The 18,270-nt window shown below is 41.7% G+C and overlaps 1 protein-coding gene across 2 annotated transcripts; it reads left to right on the top strand.

The window, feature by feature from the left end:
• Nucleotides 1–5,235: 5,235 nt before the first annotated feature.
• On the top strand, nt 5,236–14,508 carry LOC126404430 (transmembrane protein 272-like). 2 transcript variants are annotated; one of them, XM_050067630.1, is made up of 6 exons: nt 5,290–5,354; nt 7,544–7,586; nt 7,720–7,805; nt 7,909–7,959; nt 8,075–8,281; nt 11,980–14,508. In XM_050067630.1, the coding sequence occupies exons 3-6, from the start codon at nt 7,742–7,744 to the stop codon at nt 12,183–12,185; spliced, it is 528 nt and encodes a 175-aa protein (XP_049923587.1). In that variant the 5' UTR covers nt 5,290–5,354; nt 7,544–7,586; nt 7,720–7,741; the 3' UTR covers nt 12,186–14,508. The 2 variants fall into 2 exon arrangements, with proteins under 2 accessions (XP_049923586.1, XP_049923587.1); XM_050067629.1 differs by lacking the exon at nt 7,544–7,586 and having other exon boundaries at nt 5,236–5,354.
• The last annotated feature ends 3,762 nt before the right edge of the window (nt 14,509–18,270 follow it).

An 18,270-nucleotide genomic window follows, 5' to 3' on the forward strand; every position in this document is an offset into this window, starting at 1 on the left:
ATCAGTAGTGTTGATGTCATATGTGTTTTATTGCTGTTGTTACTCATATCATTTTTACAGTTATTTATGTTGGTAAAATGCTTCAATATTAATGTACAAAATCACCTTTGCATTCATGTTTTGAAAACATTTTATTATGATTAAAAAAATCAACACTGAGTGAGTGTTTTCACAATTTATTTCACTGCTTGGAGGCTTTAGATTATTTAAATTATTATTATGTTTTATAGGACATCAGACATCACATTTTAAAAACCTATTTAAGGAACACTTTCACTTTCAGCCCAGCGAGATTCATTGCTACAAACAGGTTTGCCCTCCTGCCAATATCTTTCCATTCACTTCTGCTGACCTCAGACGGCCTCATATCTTTACATGATTAGACAAGACTAAAATGAGTAGTGAGACAACATGCACTATTAAAGGGAACAATACTGAGAGTGAATGTTTGAGCATAGACGGCAGTGCAAACAAAAGTTTCATTTACATCTTGCCTTAAAATTACACTTTACATTCGAGTTCTACTGCAACTTTCCTGCAGCTGATACTGCCTGGGGAAATCATACCTTTCTACCTGATCAGTCTGCTGTGACCACACCTCTGTTCCAGTGCAAACACAGATTAAAGGCTCTTTTAACTTTTATCTGGTCTCATTTGACAGTATTTGTTTATCCTGAGCCAGAGCTTGACATATGCCAGTGCTGCTTCTTAAAGTGATCTTAACGTACCCAATACCCGTATTTGAAAATAAAGTTTGCTTAATTTTGCTCTGAGATTTATTTTTTATAACAGTTTTATTACAGCTACTTAAAAAAGTAAAAGATTCTGACGTCCCTTTGCTGCATGTTGCTCCCTCTCTCTCCCCCCTGTTCACGCTTAGCTGTCTAATCAATAAAGGCAAAAACGCCCCAAATAATAATCTTAAAAAAACAAATGTAGGTGATTTTTTTTTTTTGGAAATAAAAAGTTTAAATAGAATCTAACATTTACTCTGTTGCTTTGCATCTTTTTTTGTGCAGAAATGTCTTTTTGGCAACACATTTGTCAGAAAAGTAATTTATAATAGGTTACATTACTGTGATGGATTAATTAAAATAGTTACATTACTTGTTAAATTTTTTTAACAAGGTAACTAGTAATCTGTAATCTATTACATTTCAAAAGTAACCTCCCCAACTCTGCTTCTACGACATTACATTTACATTCTAGTACAGCTACTACAACTACTACTGCTGCTACTACTACTGCCTCTAGTACTACTGCTATTTTGACACAACTACTGCTACCACTTGTACTGCTACACTTTCACAGCTACTTCTTTCACCACTACTATTCTAACACAACTACTGTGACGACTACCACTACTACTACAGCTACTACTATTACTACTACTGCTGCTACTACTACTACCTGTAGTACTACTACTGTTGCTGCTACTACTACTACTACTAGAACTACTACTACTGCTGCTACTACTACCACCTCTACTACTACTGTTGCTACTACTGTTGTTGCTGCTACTACTACTACTACTACTACTACTACTACTACTACTATTACTACTGCTGCTGCTCCTACTACTACTACCTCTACTACTACTACTACTACTACACTTCCACAGCTACTTCTTTCACCACTACTATTCTAACACAACTACTGTGACGACTACCACTACTACTACAGCTACTACTATTACTACTACTGCTGCATCTACTACTACCGCATATGGAAAGTTCCATAACCGCTGCCATTCTAAAACAACTGCTACCACTTGTACTGCTACACTTCTTCTAATACTACTACAGCTACTGCTCTACTACTTCTACTGCGACTACTACAACAGGTAGTACCACTAGAACTACTTCTACTACTGCTGCTACTACTACTACCTGTAGTACTACTACTGTTGCTGCTACTACTACTACTAGAACTACTACTACTGCTGCTACTACTACCACCTCTACTACTACTGTTGCTACTACTGTTGTTGCTGCTACTACTACTACTACTACTACTACTACTACTAGAACTACTACTACTACTATTACTACTGCTGCTACTACTACTACCTCTACTACTACTACTATTACTACTACTGCTGCTGCTACTACTACTAGAACTACTACTACTATTACTACTGCTGCTGCTCCTACTACTACTACCTCTACTACTACTACTGTTGCTACTACTACTGTTGCTGCTACTACTACTAGAACTACTACTACTATGACTACTACTGCTGCTACTACTACTACCACCTCTACTACTACTACTACTACTACTGCTGCTACTACTACTACTACTACCTCTACTACTACTACTACTGTTGCTACTACTGTTGCTGCTACTACTACTAGAACTACTACTACTATGACTACTGCTACTACTACTACTACCACTACTACTACTGTTGCTACTACTACTACTATTGCTGCTACTACTACTACTGTTGCTGCTACTACTACTACTACTGTTGCTGCTACTACTACTATTACTACTACTACTATTGCTGCTACTACTACTACTATTGCTACTACTACTACTACTACTACTGTTGCTGCTACTACTACTACTATTGCTACTATTACTACTACTACTATTGCTGCTACTACTACTACTATTGCTACTACTACTACTACTACTACTGTTGCTGCTACTACTACTAGAACTGCTACTGCTGATACTACTACTACTAGTACTACTACTGTTGCTGCTACTACTACTACTACCTCTACTACTACTACCTCTACTACTACTAGAACTACTACTACTACTACTACTACTACTACTACTGTTGCTGCTACTACTACTAGAACTGCTACTGCTGCTACTACTACTACTACTACTACTACTGCTGCTACTACTACTACTACTACTACTACTACTGTTGCTGCTACTACTACTAGAACTGCTACTGCTGCTACTACTACTACTACCTCTACTACTACTAGAACTACTACTATTACTACTACTGCTGCTGCTATTACTACTACTACTACTACTACTACTGTTGCTGCTGCTACTACTACTATTACTACTACTGCTACTACTACTACCTCTACTACTACTACTACTGTTGCTGCTACTACTACTAGAACTACTACTACTATTACTACTACTGCTGCTACTACTACCTCTACTACTACTGTTGCTACTACTACTACTACTACTACTACTACTGTTGCTGCTACTAGAACTACTACTATTAATACCTCTACTACTACTACTACTACTACTACTACTACTGTTGCTGCTACTACTACTACTAGAACTACTACGACTATTACTACTACTGCTGCTAATGCTACTACCACTGCTATTCTAACACAACTACCGCTACGTCTTGCACTACTACACTTCTTCTACTACTTGTACTGTGACTACTACAACTAACAGTACTACTAGAGCTACCTCTACTACTACTGTTGCTGCTACTTCTACTACAACTACTCCTACCACAACTAGTAGCACTACTAGAACTACTTCTGCTATTACCACTATTTTTGCATTTTAGCCATGTTTTTATTTTAATTTCAGCATTCAGCATCAATGCGCAATATATTGTCCCCTATAACGTATGGTTGTAAATACAGCGCCACCTGGACCTGCTACAATAATAATAGTGATGTAACGATGAAGGTGGCATTAGGATGAAATAGTATTGTGTCTGCCACAAACGAATCGTTCAAAAGAACGAATCTGTTGAGTGAACGTACTGAAGTGAATCACTTCCGGAACTGATTCGTTCATCTCAGTTGAGCTCAGCAGCGAGCATGCAGGCAGGGAGTGGAACTGCCGATTCAGTCCGTGCGAACGATGAATCGCTTGCGAGTCGCAAGGCAGCCAGGGTGAAGGGAGGGACTGCCTACGGCGTGGCGAATCACTCGGTGAACGACTCACTCGATGAACGACGTAACCCCGATCCCTGAGTAATTCAAATCATTTCTTCTCAGCGATACACTTTCATAGGGACCGTTTCCTTCAAGCTAACGGCTAATGTAGCCAGGAGTCAAGCCACATGAACACAATCTCTTGACTTAGGGCCCGTCCCAATACTCCCCCTTAGCCCTACCCCTTGGCCCTACCCCTACATTTGCGCATTCCCGCGAGGGGTAGTGGTGTCCCAATTCCTTTTTGCGTGTAGGGGTAAGGGGCATAACGATGGGTGGTGGGTATGAAACTAGCCCTTTGGAGCAAGGGATTTCAGATGCTGACTTGCTAGCGAAGGGTAGACGTCGCCATGACTACCAGCGAGCAAGAGACGGGGAAAAAGGTTCATACATAGCTAACGTTACCGTCGTCAGGTTGCTTGTTAGCTAGCTAGCTAGCTCGCACTATCTGGCATCTGTCATCTGTCCTGTTCTGCAAAATTGTCAGACTTTTCACATGACGATAACACGCCAGCTAGTACAACTATGCTGCCTCGTAATGTTAGCTGGTTAGCTAGCTAGCAGAAGTCCCCTGTAGTCTGTCGTTCATCAAACGAAGCATGATGAATGTAGCACGCAATCAGTAGGATGAATGAGACTCCATTGTAGATGCCGGTTGGAAATGTAGATGACTCGCAGCTTCCTGTTTAAAATAGTTACGTATGCGTGAATGTAACCGACGCGGTGACGTAATGAGTGGTGTCCCAATTCCTAGGGAAAGATTTCAACCCCTACCCCTCGTTGCTTCATTTTGAGGGCCAAGGGGTAGTGGATAAGGGGGGGTATTGGGATTGGGCCTTAGTTTCCAGATAAACAAACTTAAAACATTAGGCTGGCCAGTAATGAGACTCACCAGTGCAGGGCAGATGCAGCAGCAGCTCAGCCATGTATCAGTTCAGTGAGTCGGACTACGCAGTACACAGTCAGGGCTCCTCCCGCCAAGTACTGAACAATTCGGTGAACGAATCTTTTGAAAGAATCTTTTTAATGAACTGATTCTAGTGATTCAGTAACATCTAAAGAACTGCTTTGCCCATCACGAGTATGACAGGGGCCATTCTGCTGCCGAAGTAATTTTACTTTTTATATTTAAAGTAGCCTACTTTTTACTTTTACACAAGAAAAACTTTGAATGCGCTATTTATTTATTTATTTATTTATTTATTTTACTTTTTGTGATATCAGAGTTTTTTAACAGGCTACTTAAACTTAGGTAACCGACCTGAGTACCAGTGACAAACTGTAATTTGCATGAGCACACACAGGAGGACTTGCTCACCCTCACAATCAGATGACCGCGTGAACACCGCTCTGGGCATGCGCGCTCCCGAGAGGAGGAGGCGCGGCCACAGCAGCAGCAGCTGTCAGAGTCCCAACAGCAGCAACAGCAGCAGCAGACAGAGGGAAGGTGAATTCTGACTGAAGGTAAGTGTCGGAGAATAAAACCAAACTACAAACTGTGACTCGCAGAACTTTACATTACAACTTAAACTACACCTGCGCGGGTTTATTTGTAGTTTGAAGGCGTTATCAGGCGGCAGAAGTTGACGTGATGTCGGTGTGTTACCGACCGGGGCGGGGCCGCGAACATTTAACGTTAACTTCAGAATAAAAAGGCGAGGCCGCGGTTAAACGTTATCTTTTCTGGTCTGACCACATTTATTAGTATGTGTTTTATTTGCCACAGTTTTATTCATGTGAGCTCCTGAAACTGAAGTGGAAACTGCTCAGAGTCGACTCTACCTCAATTGACCCACATTCAAAACACTATTTAACTTTTAAAATCAACAAAACTGCACTAAACCAATGTACATTTTATTTTAGCTACACGTGTTGTCTAATTCATACCCTAAATGTTCCTTATTTCTTGCTGTGTGTTTTAACGGTAGGTTAGTGAATGCACAGGTTGTATCTTGCTGCTGTTTTTATTCTGGTTAAACTGGCTCTGTTGGGAATGCAGTCCAACCTCTCTGCTGCAAGACACTACTATTTTTCTGCAGAACAGCACTGTAGGTGTGTAAACAAAGTGAATGCACACTGTGTCATGTCACAACATCACATGCATTTTATTTTTGAGTCTGTGCTGGAGACTCTGATAATTGGGAACTGCATGAGGACTGTTAACTCTGATATTGGTTCTTGACAAACTCGCTGTATCTTCGCCTTGTGTTGTACACAGACAAAATTAAAATATAGGACACTTCCATGAGTCATATCCCTAAATGTTGACACTGATTTTCTACGTCTGATTCAGTTTACTCATCATGAGGAGCACTACTCTACCTGTGAAACAGCTGTGTAACATCTGAAGTGACTCCAAAGGGAGCTGCTGACAATTTTAAAAAGCAAATAACCCTGATGATGCCGTAGTGATGTCACCAGGGTTACTGCATTCAGCTTGAGACCTGGAGCTTTATCTTACAAAAGGTGCAAAACAGTGCACAGCGCAACACAGCCGTCATTACCAGTTTCACACTGACCCACATTGTGTAAGTGGGCGTGTAGGTCTTGAAGCGAGGTGTCGTCAGATGCATTGTTGTTGTTTTGAAGTGGCGGAAAGCGATTGCGCCATTGACCAACAAAAACCGGGTCTAAAGTCCACAGTAGAGAATTTCCCTGCTATTCAACAGGTGCATTTTTCGAATAGTGAGATGCACAACATGCCTTCGCTCTGCTTGTTACACACACAAGATTTAAGGGGTAGAAATGGGACAGGCCCTAATACTGTTTTCCATACACACTTGCTGGTCTTGCTTGACTTGGTTTGACTCGGCGCGTCTGCCCAGCATGGCAGGGATTTGCACTGACGGCTTCTCATGAGTCGATGACGTCCAAAAGCAGTGGGCTGATCCACAGCTTAAGTCCCCTGCCGGCAGGTAAAAGAAGTTTACCTGTTGGAGGTGAGCTGTGTGCAGAGGTGCAGTAAGAGCCTGTCGTCTGCAGTTCTTCATCAACATCTCACTGTGGCTGTTTCTGCTTACACTCTCCCTCCATGCGGTAGATTTGATTAGTAGACTTGTTTTTGTAGAAGAAAAGCCACTGACAAGTTCCGCTAATTTGGTGATAAACACAAGTTCTTCCCAATAAAATCCCCCACCCCCACCTTTATTTTGTCATGTAATTTTTAATTGTGAAGCAGCAGAATGAGGAAATGCTGAGTTTTAACCAGCAGTCACTTGACTGTGTCATATGACTCCGATACAGCCAAAAGTGAAAATAAAGCAGATTTCCAAAGTACAAACAGGGACTCACAAAAGAAACTCCAAACCACAGAAATTCAGGAAGTAGCTTCAAAAGTCCTGAGAGCTGAGCTTTTAAAAATGTCTTTCTCGGTGGCTTCCTGCACAGACAGACATCAGTTAAGTCTGACAATACACGCCTGTTTCAGGGGCAGAAGGGAGGTCAGCGTGAAGTCACCGCCACTGGCTTGGAGGTGGTCCGATGCGCTTTTGGCCAAGTAGAGACAGTCCATCTCGGGCGCAGCTTACAGCGGCACGGCATGTTTAAACTGACAAAGGAAACACAAATTGGCACAGTATGGTTTGACTCAGCGCTGCCAAAACTGTCAATGGAAAAGCGCTATTAAGAATTGTTGTATTTTCGTTACCTTGCAGTGAGACGTTTGGCATTCGGGAGAGGTTGCCTATGAAGAACAAGGTGGTTAAAGAATGAGAGGAGCAAAATCTTACCTTTGGATTCTTAAAGCATTTGTTTTCTTGCTGCTTTCTGGCAGATTCAGATCACATCTTAAGTCTTCACGTCTGACTCAGTTCTTGATCTTCCCCCGTAGGTGAGTGTCCTCACGACTGATAATGTCGAACAGTGGCCTTATACGACGCATCCGCAGCCCTCCTCAACCCCCAACACCGATACTAGGTGAGATCAGCTGAATCCTAAACATCTCTGTCATGGATTATGTGTACAGAAAAGAGGCTGAAAGTGTTTGTGCTTTGTCTAAATGTATTTTTTCGTCTTGCAGCATGTTCAAAGTTGGCTCTCTGTGTCATGCCCATCGCTCAGATTGCAGTTGGTGAGTGATCCACATTCACTGAAATGTTTTAAATGTGGGTAAGTCAGAATTTTCCTGCAGTTGTGGCTACATTAAATGCGACTTAATCTCCTGTCGTCACCCCCGTGTCCAACAGGTGCGGTACACCTGGATGACTGTCCGCGACAGCACTACATCCCAATCTATTTGATAGTAGCGGGAGTCTTTGGCCTGGTGCTGGCAGTGCTCTCCTGCCTGCCCTGCGCCAAGAAGGCCGACGACGGCACCTCAAACCCACTCACTTCAATTTGCGCCACCTGGAACTCCTTGATAGGCATCTTTGTCTTCTGCTGGTTTATTGCAGGTGAGTTTCAACAGCGGTGGGCTGACGAGTGACGAACACAGAAGGGAGGCGCGACTAAAGATAGCGCGAGTGACCTCCAGCCTATTTGACATTGTACCATGGCCAAGGGAAATATTTTTGTGGTTGGCGCGTGTCTGTAAAAATTGTGTATTGGGATTCCTCAAACGACTGAATATTAACAATTTGACAACAGCACCAACTGCAGCCTCCAAAGTGACCAGAAGACTTAAGCCCAGTTCAGACCAAAGATTCGCGACGAGACAAGTTGAAACAAGCAACTACTTGTAATGCGCTGTTCTGCAACGTTTTAAAAACCTGCCGGTTCACACCAATGCAACTAGATGAGCTGGTGTATCATCTCTATGCAACAACTCTCTGTACTTTTGTTCTGATTTCCAGCTTTTCAGGCTTATTTTGTGGCTGAATATAATTAATAGCTTCATAAAATATGAATGAGGATAGTGATAGTGAGATACTGGCTACAGCTGCATCTGGAGTTACCTCTCTAGCTGTCGCCACTCTCTCTCCATGTCTTGGCACTGCGGCTGAAAGGGCAGAGCTGTCCTCCCTCTCTGTTTCCTTACTTTTCTTTTACTGTCTGTCTGTGCAGTCCACATCCTCCTCTTCCTCCTCATTATTACCCACCTGAAAATTAATAGCCCGTCTGACCTGTTGAAAGTGAGCTATCCGAGTTATGACATTATGCTGTGCGACCCGTTCCTCTGTCTCGTCACAGGTGTGTCTCACTGCCACATTTTCTTCGCTGATTTATGGTCAAACAAGTCTCTTTAAGCTTCTGACAGGTGCAAAAAATGCAGGAAATAGTACCATTGACGATGGACGAAAGTTTTAGACTGCGACAATTTCGGACGAAAAAAATGGACTCCGTGTGCAAAGGCCTTTACCTATAAACATTGAGTGTATGTAACAGAGGGTAATTGTAGCAACAAAACTAAGAATTCAGGCCATGTAAGTCACTGGTGAAGGTGAGGCTTAGCCGCTGATAAATGTCGGGCTGTCAGTGAGTGTCCATCGCCCTAGTTTTTGTGGTGTGTCCTGCATGGTTGCCACTAGTTAGCTGTTGTTTTTTTGGCTTCTTCAGCATTTTGAATCAGCATTGGAGATGGCGGAGCCCGTTGGTGAGTGAAATCACTCTGATCGGCAGTTAAGCTCAGTGCACGAGAAGCGAAACAGAAGTGAGGAAAGTAAACAAACATCTAAAGTCAAGTGGGTGTGAGATCAAAACAAAATTGAAAAAATAGGTATGATTATTTTTAAGCCATTGAGCTCTTTAGCAGAAACAGTTCATAATTGTTTGGGTTATTGTTTTGCTAGCGCACAGTGCATATGATTTGGTCTTTAAACATGGGGTTGTGTTGTTGATGTGCTAACTGGCCAACTAGTGTCTTAAATCCATTTTGTAGGTCCTCTGGTTCCCCTATTTAAATAACTAATACAGACTAACACCGCCTGCTGCTATGGAGAGTTATCCCCTCTCACGTAGGTGCGCAACATACCTGCTAGTTGGCTGTTGGTGGTAGCCTTTGGGTGCAACTTTTTGGCTGAGACACAGGCGACATGAGGCGACGCAAGGTTTGGCCTTCGTCGCCACTAGTTCTTTGATGTTGGTTTGACATGTCTGGGCCCTAAGTAAGACTGCACCACAGGGTGTCCTGAGAATAACGGACTCAATTGAGGAAATTTTCCTTGTTGTCTCTGTGTTGTCTGTTATTTTGTTACAGCAGGCATTTATCTCTTACATAACCTGCCTTTGTAGTTCTTTACAGGATAATACAAATACAGCAAGGGTTACATTTTTACAGTTTAAAAAATGTATAGGCAAGTGATACAAGGGATGCAAAATTTAAAAGGAAAAGCAGCAATTAGCAGCAATCATTAAGATGCACTAGTTGGAGAATGCACACTGTAGTAACATGTATTGTCCACTAGATGTCCATCTATGATCCTCCTTTTCTCTAAAGTGACAGAGCTGCACACAAACCCCTCAGGTGTACAAGTAAAATCAACCCAAAAAAAACATTTTAGTTGCACTGAGGCCAGAAAATACAGGTTCAACCTGTTATCACTCAGTCCTCTTAACATCACAGCTGAGGTAACCAAAGTAATGAATTTAATTATACGTATTTTAGGCAGAATTTGTTTTGGACTTCTGCCTCACATTAAATAAACGATACTGTTGGGGCATCCTGGTGGCGTCATCATTCTTAAAATGCCCCAGAGAAATACTGAAACGTAAGAAACATGTATGTAGATAAACAACAAAGTCAAGAAAAGATAAATGCCTCCCATACACTGAAATACTTTTAAAAGACTAAAGTAACACTCATCTAAAGACAATATGAGTTTTTAGTCACACTATAAATATTACAAAGACTTTGGGTCTCTGTTTGCAAGACCACAACTATTTCCTTTTGAGATTATTTCCCATCCTGCTCCTGGTGAAAAAATATTATGCCAAACTCCCTTTTAAAAAATGCGACATATTAACAATCCCTCATGTGTCTGCAAAAACACATAACTCTAGAAACACTAGATAAATGTTGTCATATGTCGACAGGGTTCTTATCAATTCTGCATCAATATAATCCATAAAGACAAACTGTATTTGTGCTCAAACTTTACATTTAAGTTACATTTTTGTGGCCTCAACTTGTGACCAGCCTCCATTCGTCAGCTGTCTTGTTTCAATTGGAGGAGACCGCGTAAATTAGAGGCGAGCCTTTTCAAAAATTAAGATTTCTCACTAATATAAGTGCTGGTTGATGGATCAGTTACACAATGAATTAAACACCGACTCTTGTTCACTCCCCAACTCCACCAGTTTCTCCTCTTTTTCCACAGTACAAGAGAACCCAGACTTGTTTGACGTTCTTGCGCCTCCCTAGAGTTCCCTCCATGTTTATTGTCTACCTGCTGCTTCCTGTTTGATGCTGGAGAAAACGCAGCAGACTGCAAACTTGTGATAATATTAAACATGATATATTTTATCACAACGTCAACGACAACTCGGTTTAATGACTGCTGAACGTATTTGTCCCTTTTTCGACTTCTTCGTGCATTCTGCTACGTCCACACCGAGGTTATTGGAAATTTCTCTCCAAGAGTTAGCAGCCATTTGAGACTCTTTGTAGTGGGGTGAGGAAGAGTCATGCAAATGTTCGTATTTGCGGACTTCTTTGATCAGCCTCTCCATTTGGTTCATGTTGACAGAAGGAGTTGTCGGACATGCGTAGGAGGAAATGCGCCGCTATCAAGCCGACCAGTCAAAGTTGTTGTGGTCTGTGCTGCCACAACATGTAGTCACGTTTCTGGGGAGGTGCATGTCAGGCAACGGCATAGGCTACAGCGTATGTGACTATAGGTACAGCGTCAGTTTGGCGCAAAAGTATAAATCGCGCTTTACACCAAACAATCGAAACGGACCATAGTGTTCACAGCTCCACCTTTTAGGACCAGATCTGTGTGCTAGGTACCCCAACAGAGGGGGGACCAGAAATTTGGACGGTACGGAACGGTTCCATTGGTACTATTCACAACTTTTCACAGTGGAAATAGATAGCTGTTTTTTTTTTACGTTAGACCACAATGCAGAGTGTTGTATGAAGTTAAAGTAGATTAAATATATATGGGTAATTAATGCCTGTGAATTTATTCTCTTTTATTTCTTTTTCGTCTAGGTAATGTGTGGATATACTCCATTTACCAGCCCAACTACAACAAGAACACAACAAATGTGGATCCCTACTGCGACAGGGGTCTCTACCTGTTTGCCTTCTGGACCACCACCTTAATCTACATCCTCCTGGGTCTGTTCCTGGTAGGCGGCTGCTGCGTAATGGTCTGCTTCTGCCTGTGTGGCCGAGCTGACGCCGACGACGTCTAGAGACAAACAATGAGGAGAGAGGATGCACACAATGAGTTTGCTGCTGAGGCTGTTAATGTTGATGGTTCATACTTTGCAACACAAGACTAATCTGTCTGAACACCTGTCATGTCTCACAGTGGCACTTGCATTCATGTTGACAGCCTAAGTTGGAAACATACTTAACTCAAAGATGCTGTTAATTTTAACACTGGTCTTAAAGGATAACTTTGGTGTTTTTCAACCTGAGCCTCTGTTTCTATGATTTTTCTGAGTGACTAATGGGAACAGATATTTTAAAATTTGGTCCAGTATTTAGTAACACAACAAGGTGTAATGTGAACACTTAGCAATAATGCACCATCAATTTACGTCTAGTAAAAGTGCTGTTTTTTGTCACTGACAGGCTCAGATTGTTACTATAAGTATCTGACACTACGGAAAGGATCCCTACAGAGATAGGCCTTTTTATTTTAAGAGTAACATTGTTTTTGTTTAACCAAAAACAGCCACAAAATCGCTATCGCCAAACCCACCAGACTCCATTTTAATAAACCGTGATTTTAGCGTGTATAGAGCCAGCATGATTTCACATCTAACCAGATGAATTAAGTATTTCTTTCAACCAAACCAGAGTTGGTGATTGATGGATCGGTTAAAAGACGGACCAAGATGGTTTTTGTGAGTTTTATTTTGTTTTTGTCGACTTTGAATGAAGTGTGTTTAACAATGATTAAATTACTGTTTCTTTAAATGGAGTCTGGTGGGTTTGGCGTTGGCGATGTTGGTGAACAAAAAGGATCTTACTCTGTCACAAGAAGGTCTATCTCTGTAGGGATCCTTTCAATAATGTTGTCAGACACTTAAAATCTGAGCCTGTCAGTGGCAAAAACAAAAACGCCACATTGCAGCCTGTGTCACTGCTGTCTCGCTCAACACTGGACCGATTTCAAAACATTTTTCCCATTAGTCACTTCGACACAGAAACATAACAAACAAACATGAAAATAGGGTCCAAATTTAAAAACACCATGTAACACATGTCGGTGTAAAGGTTAATTTTGCTAATTCTCAGTTTACTGCACTGCACACCAGCCCGGTTTGATGGGAGCTAGCTAGTAGCACCACTCATTCGGAGATTAGCGCTAGCAATGCCGTCCCGACTCAACAGCGTTGTTGTGGAAACAGTGTGCCCACTCTCCGCTCTCCCCTCAGGTCAATTTTGAGACACAAACCCCCTTTAGCATTGTTAACTTTGCTTTTACTGTTAGCAGTGTTAGCACGGCTAGTGTTGCTAACGTAGTGAACAATGCTAAAGGGGTCTTGCGACTCAAAATGAAACTGCTTACTCACTAGGGCTACCGAGGGGGAGACAAGAGGCTGGCCACCATTTTTTCGCACCATTAGGACATTGTTACCAGCAGTGATCGCTAATGAGCTGCGCCGCTAGCTAGCTCCCATCTAGCCTTGGTGGTGTGCCGTGTAGAGCAGCCAAGGCTAACGTTAGCTAACCAGCAGACACTGGAGGGAGGTTTCCACATGTTATCGCGGCTAGCCAGCCTTCTGTTAGCAAAGCTAACAGAAAATAAATTTTAGTCAAAACATTTACATCACAAAACATTTAAATTTCACCTCCACTAAATGGATAGCGCTTTGAAACATAGCGCTAAAGCTAACTGAGTCAATGGGGCGCTGGACTAAAAGGGAAGGCCTCTTGTGTTTCACCTCATGTTGCTATATTGAGCCTTTTGGGCTATTGAAAGTTTAATTAACTGAAACTGACAGATGTCTGTAAGAGTTTACCTAATGCTGAGCCTTCTCTACCTCCTGCAGAAGCCGCACTGCTCTGTGTGTGACTCCTCTCTCACTTCCTGTGTAAAAGATATATATTGTTTACATGATGAACCAGGAGGATTTTGACTTCAACTTTATACATAGTACAAGATAATATGACAAGATGTTTGTTCTTTGTTTGTTGTTTTTTTACTGTAATGCTCATGTTTTTGTTAATTTGTGTCAGGAGGGCACGCCATAAAACATGTTCACGTTTAACCAATCATACTGCAAATCTTCCCCATCATGCACTTTACCAGACAATGATTTCTGATACACTATAAGCCTTTATGAAATACTATATGATCCGTGTTGTTTCCAGCAGGGGACAACATTTTTAAGGGCCCCTTTTTGGTCTAACATTTAATCACAACACTAAACAGATGACTTCCACTGCTGTAACTTATACTACTGTAACTATTAAGATCACACACAGTATGTTACCCACAATATGTTGTATTTTGTCACAATAAAAGAGAAAGAAACATGCAACTGTGTCATATGATAACTCCTTGAAAACAGGAAGTGTTTTAAAAACAGCCTGCTTGACCACACGACGTTCTCTACCTCGTGTAGAACGCACGAGTTATACTGAGATGGAGGGAAATGAATTCGATGTAAAAATAGCTGTCTTACAACTGTTCTCACCAAATAAGACTTTTATTGATCTCAGACTAAATCACACTCTGTCCCTTCCTCGTGCTCGGCTGTGATTGCTCCACACCTCACCTCACCTGCTCCTCATTACCTCATGAGTCACCCAGTGTACATCAGCCTGTCGTTAAAGGAGTCACATCATGCAGGAGTGAGGAAACAGGTTGCTGTTAATAGCAGAAAGGAAAGACAGAAGAAATTGACAAGGAGCGCACCCAGTCCGTTATATCACTTCCTGAAGACAAATTCAATGCCACCCCTCTCATCTGTAGTGTTAATATGGAGCTACAGCCAGCAGTCACTTTGCATAAAGACTTGAAACAGGGGCAAACAGCTAGCCTGTGTCCCCAAATCTGCCACATCATCATCATCTGAAGCACAAACCAAGCTTGGCCCCACTTTGTTGTTCTTTGTTTGTTTTACTCTGATTTGCTGCCCAAGAAAACTTTGTCTTGTTTCCAACTGTTGCAATTGAGTCCTCAGATCTGGATTCAGAGACCTTAAGAACAGTGGTTCCCAACTGGTGGGTTGCGGGTCACCTCTGAATGGACCACAAGTGACTCGCAAATAAGTACAGTGAATTTCTGGCACAGAGTTTTTACTTTGAAGTGCCGGTTCTTGCTGTAGATTGAGTGACTAAGGGACAGCTGCTTGACTGCCACCGCAAACTAGCTGGACGACATGACGACATGGACCTTGAACTAATGACTAAGGAGAAATCTGCACCCCGTGGCTGGACCAGTTGGGAACCACTGCACTACACCACTATGTGGATAACTTTCCTGGAGACATAGTGGAAGAGCATTATGTATTTACCTCCGCCAAGGAAGTTATGTTTTCGCCAGCGTTGGTCTGTTTGTTTGTCTGCAAAATAACTCAAAAATTTATGAACGGATTTTGATGACATTTTCAGGAAAGGTGGATAATGGGACAAGGAACAGATGATATACGTTTGGTGGTGATTGGTTGAAACAAAGTGGATAAAATAATAAAGTCTATCGTGTGACAGCCTCAGCAGCAATTCCAATTTCTGATGAGATGGTGAAAATATCATTCTAAAGTTGAAATTAATGTTCTGTGTTGGAAAAAAAGAAAGTGAAAAATACAAAAAAACATAATATATTCTGTGTTGGTACAAAATAAAAACGAAATAAATACACCACAGTGTCTCCATGGTGAAGGCATATATAACCTAATAATGATAGTGATGCAAATAACCTAATTGTGATGCAGGCTGCAAAATCTGATGCAGAGGGGGAGGGAATATCACCTACTTGGCGGAGGTCGGCACTCTGAGTGCTTTTATAGTTGCTTCTTTTTTTTTCTTCAACCCTATTTTTCTTTGTTTTTGTGTCTAAACAACTTTTGAAGCTGGTACAGTTTAGTTTGAGAGTGCTGCAGCTGGCAGCAGTGAAACAGGGTGCAATGTAACCACTTCATGTCCACTGAAAGTGTTTGTTTTTGTCACTGACAGGCTCAGATTGTTATTGTAAGTGTCTGACAACATTATGGAAAGGATCCCTACAGAGATAGGCCTTTTTGTTTAATCAGAAACAGCCCCAAAATGGCCATTGCCAATCCCACCAGTCTCCATTTAAATAAACTAATTTTAGAATCGTAAAACACACCTTATTCCAAGTCGACGGAAACTAAATCAAACTGACAGGAGATGTTTCAGTTCATCTTTCCACTGTTCGAACAATCTCCAACTCTGGTTTGGTTGAAATAAACCCTTAATACACAGTTAGATATAAAAATATGCTGGCACTATACATGCTAAAATTACTGTTTATTGAAATGGAGTCTGGTGGGTGTCTGACAACATTTTGAAAGGATCCCTACAGAGATAGACCTTTTTGTTAAAGAGTAAGATTCTTTTTGTTGAACGAGAAACAGCCCCGAAATCGCCATCTCCAAACCCACCAGACTCCATTTAAATAAACAGTAATTTTATCATCGTAAAACACACTTCAGTCAAGCCATAACTGTCTTGGTTTGATTTTCACCAGTGGCGCCTCCTACTGGCCAAGATTGCTGTCTTTAAAGGGCTGTGGCATACTAAGATACCCCGTGTAAGAGTGGGGTATCTTGTGAAACTAGACAACCTAAGAAATCCTTTGGTACAGACAATGTTGGCTCAGCTTGTCAGGAGGGTGGACAAATAACCCTTATGGACAGACCCTTAGGCTAAGTTTTGGCGAGGGAACAACTGGCATGTGGTGGGACAATGGTGCTGCAGTGGTTAGCATTGTCGCCTCACAGCAAGAGGGTTCCTAGTTTGAACCCAGGGTGTGGGAGCCCCTGTATGTGGGGTTTGCGCCTTCTCCCTGTGTCAGCGTGGGTTTTCCCGGGGTACTCCAGCTTCCTCCCACAGTCCAAAGACATGCAGGTTAACTGGTGACTCTGGTGAATTGTCCGTAGTGGTGGGAAGTAACGAAGTACAAATACTTTGTTACTGTACTTAAGTAGATTTTTCAGGTATCTGTACTTTAGTTGAGTATTTATTTTTCTGACGACTTTTTACTTTTACTCCCTACATTTGATCACAAATATCTGTACTTTCTACTCCTTACATCGTCAAAATAGGCTCGTTACTTGTTTCAACCTCCACGGATGACGACACAACATGGTTCTAGGCATGGGTACGATCTGCTTCATGACAAAATCATAGGCCGCCTCCAGTCGTGTTCTTATGGTTTGAGCTTGGAGGTGGAATATTATGCTATATTATTATTAGGGCGGTCAAAAAAAATTCGAAGTTCAAAATATATTTGAATATAGCCTATATATTTTTTATAAGTTCAAACCTAAGTTTGATAATCGAATATTGAATTAGGCCCTAATTAATACTATTAATAATGTTGTATATCACCTCGCACCTCTCCTCCCTGGCCCAGCAAGGAGACAGAGACAGACAGCTGCAGTGCTCGAGACCGAGAGGCTGAAGGAAGAGAGTGAGCGACGATAGCGGGTCCTGGAAAAGTCTAAAATCCAATCATCTAACTAAATTTTAGGCCTTAAAAAGTCTTAGAAACGATTTTGACAGGTTTTAAAAATGCCCAAATTATTGACTTAACGGTCCTGTTACATCAGCAAAGGTCCAGACAATCCAATTCAGAAACACATTGAGTCCAAAACACATTATTACATCCATAAATATCCACGGTCAGCGGTTCATTTCTCTGCCAAGTTTCCTCCGTTTCTAAAAGTCCAGTTGCCACGGAAACAGACGTACAATGACGCTGCAGCTGTGCCCAGAGTGGTTACACTGCAGCCCAGTTTCAAAAGATGTGTTGTCGCCATGAGTCACTAAGACACAAAAACATGCGCCCAGATAGAAAAATACCAAAGTTACCCTTTTATATATACATTTAAGGATGAAGGGGAAATCTAAAGAAAATAGGAGGCTAATTTTTGTTGAGATACTTTACCCAAAAAGTCTTTAAGTTGTAGGACAAGACCAGATACAAAGTGATTAATCAGTAAAAACATGATACAGAGTCTGTGACAACAACAAAAGGTCAATGCTGAATTATTCCAGTTTACAGTTTGACGTGCTTCCTCATTACCAAACAGAAAGGAAACTGAAACCTCACCTCACACAGCATGAGACCTCTGC

This window comes from Epinephelus moara, chromosome 17 (assembly GCF_006386435.1).
Source record: "Epinephelus moara isolate mb chromosome 17, YSFRI_EMoa_1.0, whole genome shotgun sequence".
Classification (NCBI taxonomy): Eukaryota; Metazoa; Chordata; class Actinopteri; order Perciformes; family Serranidae; genus Epinephelus; species Epinephelus moara.

Bases quoted from the DNA above. Each gene is read 5' to 3' on its own strand.
- LOC126404430 (XM_050067629.1), top strand. From the start codon at position 7,742: ATGTCGAACAGTGGCCTTATACGACGCATCCGCAGCCCTCCTCAACCC. The intron at 7,960-8,074 runs GTGAGTGATCCA...CGTGTCCAACAG, and splicing joins CATCGCTCAGATTGCAGTTG to GTGCGGTACACCTGGATGAC. The intron at 8,282-11,979 runs GTGAGTTTCAAC...TTTTTCGTCTAG, and splicing joins CTTCTGCTGGTTTATTGCAG to GTAATGTGTGGATATACTCC.